The 16,924-nt window shown below is 42.5% G+C and overlaps 1 protein-coding gene and 5 non-coding genes across 7 annotated transcripts in view; all 6 read right to left on the bottom strand.

Annotated features, from left to right (window-relative positions):
- The window catches only part of npffr2a (neuropeptide FF receptor 2a), a 214,176-nt gene that overhangs the window by 20,429 nt on the left and 176,823 nt on the right, over positions 1 to 16,924 (bottom strand). For both annotated transcript variants that reach the window (XM_061980413.1, XM_061980412.1), the window contains one exon: positions 10,973 to 11,072. In XM_061980413.1, coding sequence (XP_061836397.1) covers positions 10,973 to 11,072 — 100 coding nt within the window. The remainder of the gene's footprint in view (positions 1 to 10,972; positions 11,073 to 16,924) is intronic.
- trnae-uuc (transfer RNA glutamic acid (anticodon UUC)) lies at positions 57 to 128 on the bottom strand. Its single transcript has one exon. It is a non-coding gene; the product is annotated as a tRNA-Glu (tRNA).
- Positions 455 to 526, bottom strand: trnae-uuc (transfer RNA glutamic acid (anticodon UUC)). The gene has a single exon. It is a non-coding gene; the product is annotated as a tRNA-Glu (tRNA).
- trnae-uuc (transfer RNA glutamic acid (anticodon UUC)) lies at positions 1,616 to 1,687 on the bottom strand. The gene has a single exon. It is a non-coding gene; the product is annotated as a tRNA-Glu (tRNA).
- Positions 1,998 to 2,069, bottom strand: trnae-uuc (transfer RNA glutamic acid (anticodon UUC)). Its single transcript has one exon. It is a non-coding gene; the product is annotated as a tRNA-Glu (tRNA).
- Positions 2,380 to 2,451, bottom strand: trnae-uuc (transfer RNA glutamic acid (anticodon UUC)). Its single transcript has one exon. It is a non-coding gene; the product is annotated as a tRNA-Glu (tRNA).

Below are 16,924 nucleotides of genomic sequence, written 5' to 3'. Positions count from 1 at the left end.
AATTGCTTGGCAAGCCTTTCAGTCAAAGGTTGCCTTTGACCAATATGAAAAATTACTTCCCATACCGGGAGTCGAACCCGGGCCGCCTGGGTGAAAACCAGGAATCCTCACCGCTAGACCATATGGGAGCCTGTGGGTCTTCTGACATTGGCTGAAAAGAGGGCACCAACATTCAAGGCTTCCGGTCAAAAGATGCCTGAGGTAGGTAAAGAGAATCTCAAGATGTAAATTCACTGGTGGGCATGAGCGTTCCAGCCCTTCAGTTAAAGGTCGCTGTTAGACAATCCAAGTATATAGATCCCACACATCAACAATGAATACTTGGTGACTTTGAGGTTAGGTGCTTAACAAAGTAGTAATTCAGACAATGGCAGATTGTCTGAGTTACTGAGTTATTGCATTGTTTGGCAAGCCTTTCAGTCAAAGGTTGCCTTTGACCAATATGAAAAATTACTTCCCATACCGGGAGTCGAACCCGGGCCGCCTGGGTGAAAACCAGGAATCCTCACCGCTAGACCATATGGGAGCCTCTGGGCCTTCTGACATTGGCTGAAAAGTGGGCACCAACATCCAAGGCTTCCAGTCAAAAGATGCCTTAGGTAGGTAAAGAGAATCTCAAGATGTAAATTCACTGGTGGGCATGAGCGTTCCAGCCCTTCAGTTAAAGGTCGCTGTTAGACAATCCCAACATATAAATCCCACATATCTACAATGAAAACATGGTGACTCTGAAGTTAGGTACTTAACAAAGTGGTAACTCAGACAATGGCAGATTGTAAGCATTACCTGGCAAGCCTGTCAGTCAAAGGTTGCCTTAGACCAATATGAAAATGTAGTTGCCATACCGGAAGTCGAACCCGGGCCGCCTGGGTGAAAACCAGGAATCCTCACCGCTAGACCATATGGGAGCCTCTGGGTCTTCTGACATTGGCTGAAAAGTGGGCACCAACATTCAAGGCTTCCGGTCAAAAGATGCCTTAGGTAGGTAAAGAGAATCTCAAGATGTAAGTTCACTGGTGGGCATGAACATTCCAGCCCTTCAGTTAAAGGTCGCTGTTAGACAATCTCAGCGTATAGATCCCACACATCTACAATGAAAACATGGTGACTCTGAAGTTAGGTACTTAACAAAGTGGTAACTCAGACAATGGCAGATTGTAAGCATTACCTGGCAAGCCTTTCAGTCAAAGGTTGCCTTAGACCAATATGAAAATGCAGTTCCCATACCGGGAGTCGAATCTGGGCCGCCTGGGTGAAAACCAGGAATCCTTACCACTAGACCATATGAGAGCTGAGTGAACCTCAGACTTGGTTGAAAAGAGGGCACCAACATTTAGGGATTTCGGTCAAAAGATGCCTTAGGTAGTTAAAAGAAATCTCAAAATGTAAATTCACTGGTGGGCATGAACGTTCCAGCCCTTCAGTTAAAGGTCGCTGTTAGACAATCCAAGTATATAGATCCCACACATCAACAATGAATACCAGGTGACTTTGAAGTTAGGTGCTTAACAAAGTAGTAATTCAGACAATGGCATATTGTGTGAGTTACTGAGTTATTGAATTGCTTGGCAAGCCTTTCAGTCAAAGGTTGCCTTTGACCAATATGAAAAATTACCTCCCATACCGGGAGTCGAACCCGGGCCGCCTGGGTGAAAACCAGGAATCCTCACCGCTAGACCATATGGGAGCCTGTGGGTCTTCTGACATTGGCTGAAAAGAGGGCACCAACATTCAAGGCTTCCGGTCAAAAGATGCCTGAGGTAGGTAAAGAGAATCTCGAGATGTAAACTCACTGGTGGGCATGAACGTTCCAGCCCTTTAGTTAAAGATCGCTGTTAGACAATCCCAGCATATAGATCCCACACATCTACAATGAAAACATGGTGACTCTGAAGTTAGGTACTTAACAAAGTGGTAACTCAGATAATGGCAGATTGTAAGCATTACCTGGCAAGCCTGTCAGTCAAAGGTTGCCTTAGACCAATATGAAAATGTAGTTCCCATACCGGGAGTTGAACCCGGGCCGCCTGGGTGAAAACCAGGAATCCTCACCGCTAGACCATATGGGACCCTCTGGGACTTCTGACATTGGCTGAAAAGTGGGCACCAACATTCAAGGCTTTCGGTCAAAAGCTGCCTTAGGTAGGTAAAGAGAATCTCAAGATGTAAACTCACTGGTGGGCATGAACGTTCCAGCCCTTCAGTTAAAGGTCGCTGTTAGACAATCCCAGCATATAGATCCCACACATCTACATTGAAAACATGGTGACTCTGAAGTTAGGTACTTAACAAAGTGGTAACTCAGACAATGGCAGATTGTAAGCATTACCTGGCAAGCCTGTCAGTCAAAGGTTGCCTTAGACCAATATGAAAATTTAGTTCCCATACCGGGAGTCGAACCCGGGCCGCCTGGGTGAAAACCAGGAATCCTCACCGCTAGACCATATGGGAGCTAAGGGGCCAGTAGACATCGGCTCAAAAGTGGGCACCAACTTTCAAGGCTTTCGGTCAAAAGAGCCCTTAGGCAGTTAAAGGACATCTCAAGATATATTGACTGGTGGGCATAAACGGTCCAGCCCTTCAGGTAAAGGCCATTACTGGATACTCAACAAATACATTTCTTAAAAATCCAACATGGAAATCTAGTGACAACCATAATTTACCACTGGACTATATAGGTAACAAATGCTCAACTTCCTGATTACTTTTTTTTTTGTCTTTATGTGTGAGGTCTGTAACAGATAAAAAAAAACATCTTAAGGTTTTTATTTGTGTACCAGCCTTTAGGCTCAACATGGGGTATTAACTGGCAAGCCTTTCAGCCTCTGGCTTGCTGCACCTTCACTTTGAAGATGTTATCAGCGGCTAGGGATTTGTTCCTTGGCAAGTCTAAATGTGATGACACCGAAAAATTGTATTACAGCGAAGGAGAAGGCACTACCTGGACAAAAGCTGATATGGAATTTTCCTCACACTGCTCGTTTGTGTACGTGAAACCACTGCTCGTTTATACCTCTGAAACTCCCAAGAGTGCTCAGCACAGATTCCAAGACACAAAGTAAAATGCATTTCCTTTTTTTGAGAGAGAGAACCAACGAGACTTGTGTCCGTGCGCGTGTTCAGAGTTGACATTTACTATTGCTGTAATGTTAACGAGATCGTTGCGCTATTACCCTCTTGTTATGTAGGGACTTTTGTTGAAGCCAGAATCCGTTATTCACTACATGAACGGTTGGCGAAACACGCTGAAAAACCAATTAAGTTTTTATATCAAAGGTCCACTCTCGTTCAAACATTTATCCGTCAGTAGCCTTTATATGGAATTGCTAAAAACTGTAATGTAGATGACGAGGAAAAGACGCCCACACTAAAGAGACAGTCAGAAAGCGGCTTGAAGGTGATCTGTAAATCATCATCTTTGCAAAAGTTTGACCAAAGAACCACCATTACATGTTATGTAGACCACAAGGAACTTTAACGTTTTTAGGCAGAGCACAATGATTTAAGGACAAGCTTTTAGAACATTTCGGAAGGAGTTATGCTCCTCAACTGACATTTCTACGGCTCACTGTGGCCTCACTGAATGCAAAAAAGGACACACCACAGCTGTCTATGCAATGAAACCTTCAAATCACATCTTGATCAAGTACTTGACAGACATGCAAGATGACTGTGACTTTTCTCCAAGCTCCCAAATGTCCTTTCCAGTTGTGCCAGACACCCTGCGGTAATGTCAAAGTGTGATAGAGTGACAAGAACTAGCAACCGGGTCTTAGAACAGTAGCGTTCCTGTCAAGTCTGTAGTTCTGAGAGCTGCTTTCACTCCCTTAACGTCTGCTAAACCTCTGGCTGAGCGACTGATCGCCTCCACACTTTTGTAGCTTTTCAAAATGTTACCAAAGATGACAAAGCAGGATTAGCATCAAACTTCTGTCACCTAGCGTGATGAGGTAATGAACATTAAAAAAGTTGGCTTTAAAGTACAGGCGGGGAATGATGAATATGTGGGACAACCCTGCTCTTGCATCCATCCATCCATCCATCTTCTTCCGCTTATCCGAGGTCGGGTCGCGGGGGCAGCAGCCTAAGCAGGGAAGCCCAGACTTCCCTCTCCCCAGCCACTTCGTCCAGCTCCTCCCGGGGGATCCCGAGGCGTTCCCAGGCCAGCCGGGAGACATAGTCTTCCCAACGTGTCCTGGGTCTTCCCCGTGGCCTCCTACCAGTCGGACGTGCCCTAAACACCTCCCTTGGGAGGCGTTCGGGTGGCATCCTGACCAGATGCCCGAACCACCTCATCTGGCTCCTCTCGATGTGGAGGAGCAGCGGCTTTACTTTGAGCTCCCCCCGGATGACAGAGCTTCTCACCCTATCTCTAAGGGAGAGCCCTGCCACCCGGCGGAGGAAGCTCATTTCGGCCGCTTGTACCCGTGATCTTGTCCTTTCGGTCATAACCCAAAGCTCATGACCATAGGTGAGGATGGGAACGTAGATCGACCGGTAAATTGAGAGCTTTGCCTTCCGGCTCAGCTCCTTCTTCACCACAACGGCTCGATACAGCGTCCGCATTACTGAAGATGCCGCACCGATCCGCCTGTCGATCTCACGATCCACTCTTCCCTCACTCGTGAACAAGAATCCGAGGTACTTGAACTCCTCCACTTGGGGCAGGGTCTCCTCCCCAACCTGGAGATGGCACTCCACCCTTTTCCGGGCGAGAACCATGGACTCGGACTTGGAGGTGCTGATTCTCATCACAGTCGCTTCACACTCGGCTGCGAAGCGATCCAGCGAGAGCTGAAGATCCTGGCCAGATGAAGCCATCAGGACCACATCATCTGCAAAAAGCAGAGACCTAATCCTGCAGCCACCAAACCGGATCCCCTCAACGCCTTGACTGCGCCTAGAAATTCTGTCCATAAAAGTTATGAACAGAATCGGTGACAAAGGGCAGCCTTGGCGGAGTCCAACCCTCACTGGAAACGTGTCCGACTTACTGCCGGCAACGCGGACCAAGCTCTGGCACTGATCATACAGGGAGCGGACCGCCAAAATCAGACAGTCCGATACCCCATACTCTCTGAGCACTCCCCACAGGACTTCCTGAGGGACACGGTCGAATGCCTTCTCCAAGTCCACAAAGCACATGTTGACTGGTTGGGCAAACTCCCATGCACCCTCAAGGACCCTGCCGAGAGTATAGAGCTGGTCCACAGTTCCACGACCAGGACGAAAACCACACTGTTCCTCCTGAAAATAATGATGCTCTTGCATCATTATTGCAAAGTGTGGATCTGTAAAACAAAATTTTAGTGAGCTTGTTGTTGTTCAGCTCGAAATCTGGGGTACATAAAAAACGTTGCCCCAATTTTCTTGCAATGTGAAATTTCTCAGCCTGTGTCCACAATCTGTTGGTCTTAAACAAGACCATTGTCTCTTGGCATGCTGGGCAACTAATAACCATGACTGTGAAACATTACCCCACCTTACCAGGAAATAATGAGCTGGCGAAGAAACCCAGTGATTTTTCTCCAGAGACTGGAGATAAGACTGTTGTCATTAATTAAACTAAACACTATAGTCTGGGATCCTGGTTTTTAAACTTTGGATGTAACGGTTTGGTACACACCACGATTTTAAGCTCAGATTTTGGTAGGTACCAAAGAAAACACAAAACTGCTAAGCCTTTGTGTAAACAGCTAAAATATATATATATTTTTTTAAAGAAAACCTTTTACATTTTTTGCTGCACTGAATTTCCATTGTGCAAAGGAGTTAGACTTCCTGACCCTCACTTAATGTGTACCATTTGGGAACGCAGTAGGCCTCTTTACCAGACCGAATGTTCCGTATAGATAAATTGGATTACAGATACATTTACTATTCTACACTGATGACTTCATCAATCACGAGTTGGGTTTATCCTCTCTCACTCTCTTCATTAGCGAGACCTTCTGGATAATTAAATGCTTCGAACTCCAAAAAAAAACGACTGCATTGAATGCTCCATTTCGAACAAACAAACAAACACTCAAGGGGTGTTATTCAAGAGGGGTGCAACTGTGGAGAAAACCGGACTAAGGTTGTTTTTACAGTGGTTTACAGCACCCATTTTGTACATAGCTGTCACACCGCGGTGAGGGAAGTCTTGTCTTGGTTTTTTCTGTCTTGTGATTTGCATGTTTTATTTTGAAAAGCAACTCCTCTTGTTTCAGATCACGGGTCCTTCCTCTTGTGTCACCTTGTGTTTCCACCTGTTTCCCATTACCCTCATGTTCCATATACGGTAAGCCCATGCCTCCCCTTGTTCTGTGCCAGATTGTCTCGAGCTTTCGTGCCTGTCTAGCATCCATGTTCATGTTCATGTCCATGCCTTGCCTCGTCCCACGTCTACTCCCTTGGATCCAGAATTTCCCACGCTGTAATTTAGAGTTTAACTTTTTCTCCTCCCTCAGAGCGACTTTTGTTGTCTAGCCTTTTTTCAACCGCAGTGGTGAGTTATGGTTTTTTCCGAAATGATGTTCCTTCCTCAAAGTTTTGGAGTGATTTTTCGTTTACATTTATTAGACTAAGATTAGAGTAGAAATTTTAATAGTCATTGTTTTCTTCCTCCTTTTGGAGCGTTTTTTGTTAAGTTTTCACAGCAGATACGGCGCTAATTATAGTTTGTCTTTATTTTTGTATTTTCCTCCTTTTTAGGAGTGATTTTCGGTTATTCCCTTTTTGGAACCTTTTTTCGCTGTCCGTTTTTTGTTACCCATAGTATTTGAATTACTCTGCTCTGGAGGTTAAAGAGTTTTCAAAATAAAAGCGTTACTAAGAATCCCATCTCTGCATCTGAGTCCCTTCCTTAGTCCAAGCCTGACAATAGCACATTTGGAACCCCAGCTAAGGAGGTACTAGAAATAATACCTTGTATCGGCCTGTGGCCAATTTAGAGGCAACAATTGTAAGCAGAGTGGGTACCATGCAGTGAAAAAGCTCTATTTAAAGGTCAAGATTTACAGCTAGAATTCACCAAGTCAAGTATTTCATATATATATATATATATATATATATATATATATATATATATATATATATATATATATATATATATATATATATATATATATATGTGTATATATATATATATATATATATTATATATATATATAAGAAATATTATATATATATATATATATATATAGATATATATATATTTATATATATATATATTTATATATATATATATATATATATACATATATATATATATATATATATAATTTTTTTAAATTTATTTTATTATATATATATATATATATATATAAAAATAAGAGAAATACTTGAATTTCAGTGTTCATTTATTTACACATATACACACACATAACACTCATCTACTTATTGTTGAGTTAAGGGTTGAATTGTCCATCCTTGTTCTATTCTCTGTCACTATTTTTCTAACCATGCTGAACACCTTCTCTGATGATGCATTCTGCTTCGTCTCCTTGTTGTGCACTGCACTCTCTAAAAGCCCTACATGTTATTGTCACATATGCATGTACAGTAGATGGCAGTATTGTCCTGTTTAAGAGTGTCACTACATTGCTGTTTACGGCAGACGAACTGCTTTACGGTAGACAAAAACGTGACTGCTGTTGTTGTGTGTTGTTATCGCGCTGGGAGGACGTTAATGAAACTGCCTAACAATAAACCCACATAAGAAACCAAGAACTCGCCCTCGATCATTCTACAGTTATAACGTGATTGGGCAGGCACGCTGTTTATATTGTGGGAAAGCGGACGTGAAAACAGGCTGTCGACACGTCACTCAGGTCCGCCTGAATTTCTGGAGATTTTCGGAAGAAAATTTGTCCCGGGAGGTTTTCGGGAGAGGCGCTGAATTTCGGGAGTCTCCTGGAAAATCCGGGAGGGTTGGCAAGTATGCACTACAGTGTATATGTTTTTTTTTGTTTTTTTGTTGTTTACTTTTGTAGCTGTATGTAGAAATGGCTGGTTGCATCAGCTCTGCTCTTTCAATTCTTTAATGTCCTTTGTGTTCTTTGATGTTTGATGTTTCCCTCTTACACACATGCTAATGTGTGCTATGTCTATGAGCTTTTTTTCTCCCTTGGTCTCAGTCTGGACCCCTTCTTCAGGGGCCCAGGCTTAGACTGAATTTTTTTTTTTCTCCCCCACTTCCTTCCCCAGCGTTTACCTGTTACTCACCTTTTTTGTAAGGGGGCACCGGAAGTTGACAGACCTGTCAGTGATCCTGTTCTGTCTCCCTGTAATGCTTGTCTGATCTTGTGCTGAAAATCTTCATTTCCCCTCGGGGATTATTAAAGTATTTCTGACTCTGATTGATCAAACAATTATGGGAAAATCTTAGGAAACTTTGGTAAATGTCTAAAAAGGGAATGTGATAAGAGGGAATGTGATAAGATTTTCGAGACCATTTCTACAGTACGAGGCTGAAATTCTCTGTGTGTTCATGCCAGCAACTGCGCCTCCATCCACAGAGACAAAGAGACTGTAAGAGGGGTTCATTCTGTTTTTTGTTTTTTTTCGCTATAAAGTCAAAGCGCCCAGCTGCTGACACCGAGGAAAACAGTGAACTCTCCTGCAGCCTGTTTGGGAGCGACAGAGAAACAAAACAGACATGGCAATTTCAATTATCCTTGGATTAATTATCTTTGCCAGGGGTTTGTTTCTTCCTGTCTGTCTGTTAGTTTGCAACATAGCTCAAAAGCTTATTGGTGGGTTTTGATAAAAGGTTCAATAATTGTCAGAAATGGGATTTGTGATTACGTTTTAAAGGTAATCTGGATCAGTCTGAATTTGAGATTTGTTTAAAAGATTCTTCACTGTTGGAATATAGTGTTTGCATGGCGGTGGTCTGCACTCTCTAAATTAGACTTATACAAACCCCGTTTCCATATGAGTTGGGGAATTGTGTTAGATGTAAATATAAACGGAATACAATGATTTGCAAATCCTTTTCAACCCATATTCAATTGAATGCACTGCAAAGACAAGATATTAGATGTTCAAACTCATAAACTTTATTTTTTCTGCAAATAATAATTAACTTAGAATTTCATGGCTGCAACACGTGCCAAAGTAGTTTGGAAAGGGCATGTTCACCACTGTGTTACATGGCCTTTCTTTTTAACAACACTCAGTAAACGTTTGGGAACTGAGGAGACACAATTTTTAAGCTTCTCAGGTGGAATTATTTCCCATTCTTGCTTGATGTTCAGCTTAAGTTGTTCAACAGTCCGGGGTCTCCGTTGTGGTATTTTAGGCTTCATAATGCGCCACACATTTTCAATGGGAGACAGGTCTGGACTACAGGCAGGCCAGTCTAGTACCCGCACTCTTTTACTATGAAGCCACATTGATGTAAAGTTAAAGTTAAAAGTTAAAGTACCAATGATTGTCACACACACACTAGGTGTGGCAAAATTATTCTCTGCATTTAACCCATCACCCTTGATCACCCCCTGAGAGGTGAGGGGAGCAGTGGGCAGCAGCGGTGGCCGCGCCCGGGAATCATTTTTGGTGATTTAACCCCCAATTCCAACCCTTGATACTGAGTGCCAAGCAGGGAGGTAATGGGTCCCATTTTTATAGTCTTTGGTATGACTCGGCCGGGGTTTGAACCCACAACCTACCGATCTCAGGGCGGACACTCTAACCACTAGGCCACTAGGCCACACATGGCTCGGCATTGTCTTGCTGAAATAAGCAGGGGCGTCCATGGTAACGTTGCTTGGATGGCAACATATGTTGCTCCAAACCTGTATGTACCTTTCAGCATTAATGGTGCCTTCACAGATATGTAAGTTACCCATGTCTTGGGCACTAATACACCCCCATACCATCACACATGCAGGCTTTTCAACTTTGCGCCTATAACAATCCGGATGGTTCTTTTCCTCTTTGGTCCGGAGGACACGACGTCCACAGTTTCCAAAAACAATTTGAAATGTGGACTCGTCAGACCACAGAACACTTTTTTCCACTTTGTATCAGTCCATCTTAGATGAGCTCAGGCCCAGCGAAGCCGACGGCGTTTCTGGGTGTTGTTGATAAACGGTTTTCGTCTTGCATAGGAGAGTTTTAACTTGCACTTACAGATGTAGCGACCAACTGTAGTTACTGACAGTGGGTTTCTGAGCCCATGGGGTGATATCCTTTACACACTGATGTCGCTTGTTGATGCAGTACAGCCTGAGGGATCGAAGGTCACACGCTTAGCTGCTTACGTGCAGTGATTTCTCCAGATTCTCTGAACCCTTTGATTATATTACGGACCGTAGATGGTGAAATTCCTAAATTCCTTGCAATAGCTGGTTGAGAAAGGTTTTTCTTAAACTGTTCAACAATTTGCTCACGCATTTGTTGACAAAGTGGTGACCCTCGCCCCATCCTTGTTTGTGAATGACTGAGCATTTCATGGAATCTACTTTTATACCCAATCATGGCACCCACCTGTTCCCAATGTGCCTGTTCACCTGTGGGATGTTCCAAATAAGTGTTTGATGAGCATTCCTCAACTTTATCAGTATTTATTGCCACCTTTCCCAACTTCTTTGTCACGTGTTGTTGGCATCAAATTCTAAAGTTAATGATTATTTGCAAAAAAAAAAAAAGTGTATCAGTAGGAACATCAAATATGTAATCTTTGGAGCATATTGAACTGAATATGGGTTGAAAATGATTTGCAAATCATTGTATTCCGTTTGTATTTACATCTAACACAATTTCCCAACTCAAATGGAAACGGGGTTTGTAGTTGTTCTATCCCGCAAAAAAAAAAACATGAGTCACAATACGAATACGACCACTGGGAGCTTTTGAAGATTTGTAAGCCCAGTACGTGACTCATACCTCCTGACAGTAGCTCTGTTTGGTTGGCGAAGGGCAATTACTAGACAGAGGGAGCATGCACAGTGTCCTGGTGTTCATGTGTGCCTGGCCAAGGTACCTGTCCACTGCGATCGCCACCAGAGTGAAGACGGAAGCAGACACGGAGATGCCTTGAACCATGCCGCTCATTTTGCACACCAGGCTTCCAAACGGCCATCCTGTTGACAGGAAGAAAGAGACAGACTATTGGTAACAGTGTGTGGTTTTTGCTCCGCTTGCTTTGGATGATTGTTCTTTTGACTGGATTGAGGGGTAGTCAAGTTCGACTGTCGTAAAAACCCAAAACTATACCAAACCACCCAAAAACGCTGTAGTTGGGCACCTCTATAACCAACAACCACGGTCAAGAACTATACCGTCTTATCAAAGCTCACTGATGCAAAACAAAAACAAACATTGGACGAAACAAGGCTTTGCTAAACATCTTAAAATAAATCTTTGCGAACTATCCCTCAGCTACGAACATGGGAGCTGTAAGTTTGATCATTGAAGGGGACCTGCACTTCCTTTTGTAAGTCAAGCACAGGATGTTCACATCTTCCTGTTTAGATGAAGAATTAATCACAATGCTCACGGAAGGTTGAAAGAAAAAGTTGCCGCAAAAAAACCCTCTTTTTGTGTCTTTCTCACCATTTCCGGGTATAAGTTTCATGTCAAAGTTGACCAACTTCTCGGTTTATGACCACATCCTTCTACTATCTTGGTGAGAGGCATGATCTATAATCTAGAACAGGGGTCGGTAACCCGCGGCTCCGGCGGCTCTTTGATCACTCTGATGCGGCTCAGCAGCTTACTTGCTGACCCCCCCAATTTTCCCGTGAGACTTCCGGATTTCAGTGCCTCTCGCAGAAAACTCCCGGGATTAATATCCACAGACTTTCACCCTTGCGGCTATAATAAGGGCGTGCCATGATGGTACAACATTTGGCGCCCTCTACAATCTGTATTAACAGAGTGCCAGCCCTACACTTGTTATACAATATACATGTTCTGCTTGCACACATAAGTGACAGTAAGGCATACTTGGTCAACAGCCACACAGGTTACACTGACGGTGGCCATATAAAACAACTTTAACACTCTTACTAATAATGCGCCACACTTTGAACCAAAATCAAACAACAATGACAAACACATTTCGGGAGAACATCTGCACCTTAACACAACATAAACACAACAGGACAAATACCCAGAATCCCATTCAGCCCTAACTCTTCCGGGCTACATTATACACCCCTGCTACCACCAACCCCCCCCCTCTCTGTGCGTCGGTTGAGGTGGGCGGGGTTTGGTAGCGGGGGTGTATAATGTATCCCGGAAGAGTTAGGGCTGCATGGGATTCTGCAGCCCTAACTACTACTATTTCTTTGCTGTGTGAATGGAACTGGAACATTTTAAGGAATCATCCAAGCTGTTCCACAGATGAACCCCCCCTGACAGAAACACATCTACTATTTGAGCTCGTTCTTATGTTTGCTTTCTGAAAGACAGCTGAACCTCTGAGGTCATAGGGACTCTCCCTAGGTTTGAACCTCTCCTGTAGACACCCAGGCAGCGTGTGGTTATGAGCTTTGTACGTCACAATAGCAGTGTTGAGGTCAACAAGATCGTGCAGTTTTAATGTTTTTAATTTAATAAACAGAGCATTGGTATGGTCGTGATAATCCGCATAATTTACAATTCTAATGGTTTTCTTTTGAAGTAAGAACATAGAGTTGATGTTTGATTTAGAATTGTTACCCCAGATTTCAACACAATAATTAAGATATGGGAGTACAAAATAATTATATAACATGTTAAGATTTTTTGATTTACAGAGTTTTTAATTTTATGCAACATAGCAATAATTTTGCCATCTTTGTCTTGAGTATATTTATGTACAGTTTCCAATTTAATTTACCATCTATAAAGATTCCCTTTCTATCTCTATATCATCAATTCTTATGTGAAACTGTATGTTATTTTTCCTATTTCCAAAAATGATATATTTTGTTTTATTTAGGTTGATTGATAGTTTATTGACATCAAACCACTGCTTTAGTATGTGGAGTTCACTCTCTACAGCAGGGGTGTCAAACTCAAATACAGAGTGGGCCAACATTTAAAACTGAACAAAGCCGCGTGTCATGTCTGTGTAATCATGTTTTGTTTAGTTTAGTTGTTGGACTCTTTAGTTTCTGGCTTTTCACTCCCTTGTCTTGTTTCCATGGTTACCCATTAGTTTCACCTGTTCCACGTTTGGACTCATTGTGCACTCTTGTTTGTCACCATAGCAGCCCATTAGTTTTCACCTGCCCTCACGACTCACGCACCTGTCTTTAATCATGTCACTATTATTTAAACCCATTGTTGCCAGGAAGTCTCCCTGGCGACATCATACCCCTGACTTTCTGCTTCTCACTCTGTTTACCTCTGCGCACTTCATGCCATGTCAAGTAAGTTTTTTCTATTCATGCCACAGTTAGCGACTTTTGTTCATGTCCATAGTTTTTTGCCCACGTGCAAGTCTATGTTTCGTTAGTCAAGTTTGTACTTCCGCCTTGTGCGCGCCTTTAGTTAGTTCTTTTTGTTATAGTAAAATTAAATATGTCTTCACCTTCACGCCATGTCTGGTCCAAATCATTTGCACCACGGGAGAACAAACCACGCCAAAGTCCTAGTCCTGACACCGCGGGCCAAGGTTGAACAAATTAACCTTTTAATAGGGACCCAAACAAGTTTTGCAATGAATATTGAACAAGCAAGGCTTATATAACTTTATAGTGACATGCAAAATCGAATTTCAAATAATACTAATAATAATACAAAAATATCAGTGGCATATCAAATACAATTTAAATAAACATTGAATGCCTCTTTTCTATTTGCAGCCTTCTGAGGTAAATATCAACATTAACTTTTTCCACAGGCTAATAAATTTGAAAATAAAATAACAATGAATAAACCAACCATTCAGGACTTTAAACTGCTCAGTTTGCAACACACTGATCTAATGTGATGTGCCCAAGCCAGATACCTGCCATCTTTTCTTGGATGCTAGTTCATTAATGTCATGGCTCAGGCTTTGAGCTGAGGCAACCTTCATTATCGAACAAAGGTGTTCTTCAGTCATTATATCTCGTAGTCCACCCGGACCACAGGCTTGGGGGCGTGCCTTAAAGGCACTGCCTTTAACGTCCTCTTTTCATCCATTCTAACAACGTGCCTGCCCAGTCACAGGGATATGTGCGGCTTCTGTCCGCACACACAAGTGAATGCAAGACATAGTTGGTCAACAGCGATACAGTTTACACTGAGGGTGGCTTTAACGTCCTCTTTTCATCCATTCTAACAACGTGCCGGCCCAGTCACAGGGATATGTGCGGCTTCTGTCCGCACACACAAGTGAATGCAAGATATAGTTGGTCAACAGCGATACAGGTTACACTGAGGGTGCCCGGGTTGTTAGAAACATACGCTACACTGTGAATCCACACCAAACAAGAATGACAAACACATTTCGGGAGAATATCCGCACCGTAACACAACATAAACACAACAGAACAAATACCCAGAACCCTTTGCAGCACTAACTCTTCCAGGACGCTACAAAATACACCCCACACTTTCATGAACAGGAGCAAGGAAACACGATTCTAAGTTGCTTTTAATGGTTTGTTCATTAAATTTGACACTGTTTTCGGGTTGTACAATTTAATTTGCTAAATTGGGTCAAACATTCACAAAGAAGGTGTTAAAAGCATCCATTATTTCCTTAGGGCCATTTATAGTTTGATTATTTTCTATGAAATAGCTTGGATGTTCCTTATTCGTCATGTTTTTTTAATGACACCATTTAAAACTTTCCACGTACCCTGGATGCTATTTTTATGTTGTTGTAATAGGTTACATAAATGTGTTCTTTTGCTGTGCTTTATTATTTGTGTTGACTTATTTTTGTACATTTTATATTTCTGTTCAGTTTCTTTGGTTCTTTCGTTCATATGTGAAAAGTGGAGAAAGTACACACTTGCGCAGACCTGGGCAAATTAAGGCCTGAGGGCCGCATTCGGCTCGTTAAGCTTTTCAAACTGGCCCGCTGGACATTCCCCCCAAATTCTTTTAGATCTTTAAGATGGAAACTGTAGCTGTCATTATGATGTTTTCAAATGATCGTAAGTCTTGAACTATACAAAGTATTTCAATGGTTGGATTCTGCGTTTTTGCATACTATGGTAATCTAAGTCACAGCAGCTCAGACGAGGCACCAAGCAGTGTGGGTGGGGAGCATTTCCACAGAGTGTTTCCAGAGCGGTCAGCCTGAAATGTGACGAAGAAGGAGATTTTACAACAAAGTTCTTAAACTTAGAGTTATATCAGCTATATCAGCTATTGGTGTTTTTTTTTTTGTTAGTTTTTTACCCATCCCGTTCATATTTTGCTGTGTTTGTTGCATTTTTCTCACGTTTCGCTTGATTGTAAAATATGTCCATGAGGAGGGGTGATGACATTCATATGTTGTCAATATTCAGTGTTTTATCCTTCATAGTTAATATTGTAAACCCCACATTCTTTATTTTCATGTACATTCTGGGTGTCTCATTCAGTAAAACAAAATAAAATTCCATTCCATTTTTTTCCCCGTCATAACGTTTTTAGTAGATACGTCCGATAATATCGGACTGCCGATATTATCGGCCAATAAATGCTTTAAAATGTATTATCGGAAATTATCGGTATCGGTTTCAAAAAGTAAAATGTATGACTTTTTAAAACGCCGTTGTGTACACGGACGTAGGGAGAAGTACAGAGCGCCAATAAACCTTAAAAGCACTGCCCAATCACATAATATCTACGTCTTTTCACACACACAAGTGAATGCAAAGCATACTTGGTCAACAGCCATACAGTTCACACTGAGGGTGGCTGTATAAACAACTTTAACACTGTTACAAATATGCGCCACACTGTGAACCCACACCAAACAAGAATGGCAAACACATTTCGGGAGAACATCCGCACCGTAACACAACATAAACACAACAGAACAAATACCCAGAACCCCTTGCAGCACTAACTCTTCCGGGACGCTACAATATACACCCCCCGCTACCCCCGACCCCCCGCCCCCCCAACTCCGCCCACCTCAACCTCCTTGAATGCTCAGGGAGAGCATGTCCCAAATTCCAAGCTGCTGTTTTGAGGCATGTTAAAAAAATAATGCACTTTGTGACTTCAATAATAAATATGGCAGTGCCATGTTGGCATTTTTTTTTCTCCATAACTTGGGTTGATTTATTTTGGAAAACCTTGTTACATTATTTAATGCATCCAGCGGGGCATCACAACAAAATTAGGCATAATAATGTGTGAATTCCACGACTGTATATATCGGTATCGGTTGATATCGGAATCGGTAATTAAGAGTTGGACAATATCGGAATATCGGATATCGGCAAAAAAGCCATTATCGGACATCTTTAGTTTTTAGCATTCAATCAGACATTATTGTGAGGTTTTGCATTAGTGTACCTAAAAATCAGATATACCGGCCCCCAGACACTTTTTTTTTTTCTGAAGTTGGCCCCCCCCGGGTCAAAATAATTGCCCAGGCCTGCACTAGCGCTTCCTCGGAGACGAACACACAAACAGCCCATTAGCAAAAAAGCTCCAGACACACAAAATGCCGTGTTTCCAGATGGACACTGTGGAAGTCGCTTCCTAGCAGCTCCACTGTAGACACGGCACAAGAGCCAAGCGTGCAGGTTTAACAAAGTTTTAATGTTTTTAACAAGATTTTTCAAAGTGTTTTTCGGCCTGTCGTGACGTTGCCATCACTCTCAATCCTCTCTCCCGCTCTGCTCCCGGCTGCTTACTGTTAAAGGCAACAGATGAATAGATTAACACGTACCACCTGTGAAATCTAATCACCTGCCAGCTGTGTCTCGCCATCAGCACATGCTGGTGCTCCTACTCAGTACCATGGACAGCGGCGGTGACTTTTCCTCCTACAGGCAGCGCTGACTTACAC

This window comes from Nerophis lumbriciformis, linkage group LG20 (assembly GCF_033978685.3).
Source record: "Nerophis lumbriciformis linkage group LG20, RoL_Nlum_v2.1, whole genome shotgun sequence".
Classification (NCBI taxonomy): Eukaryota; Metazoa; Chordata; class Actinopteri; order Syngnathiformes; family Syngnathidae; genus Nerophis; species Nerophis lumbriciformis.
This window is presented reverse-complemented; position numbering and strand designations above follow the sequence as displayed.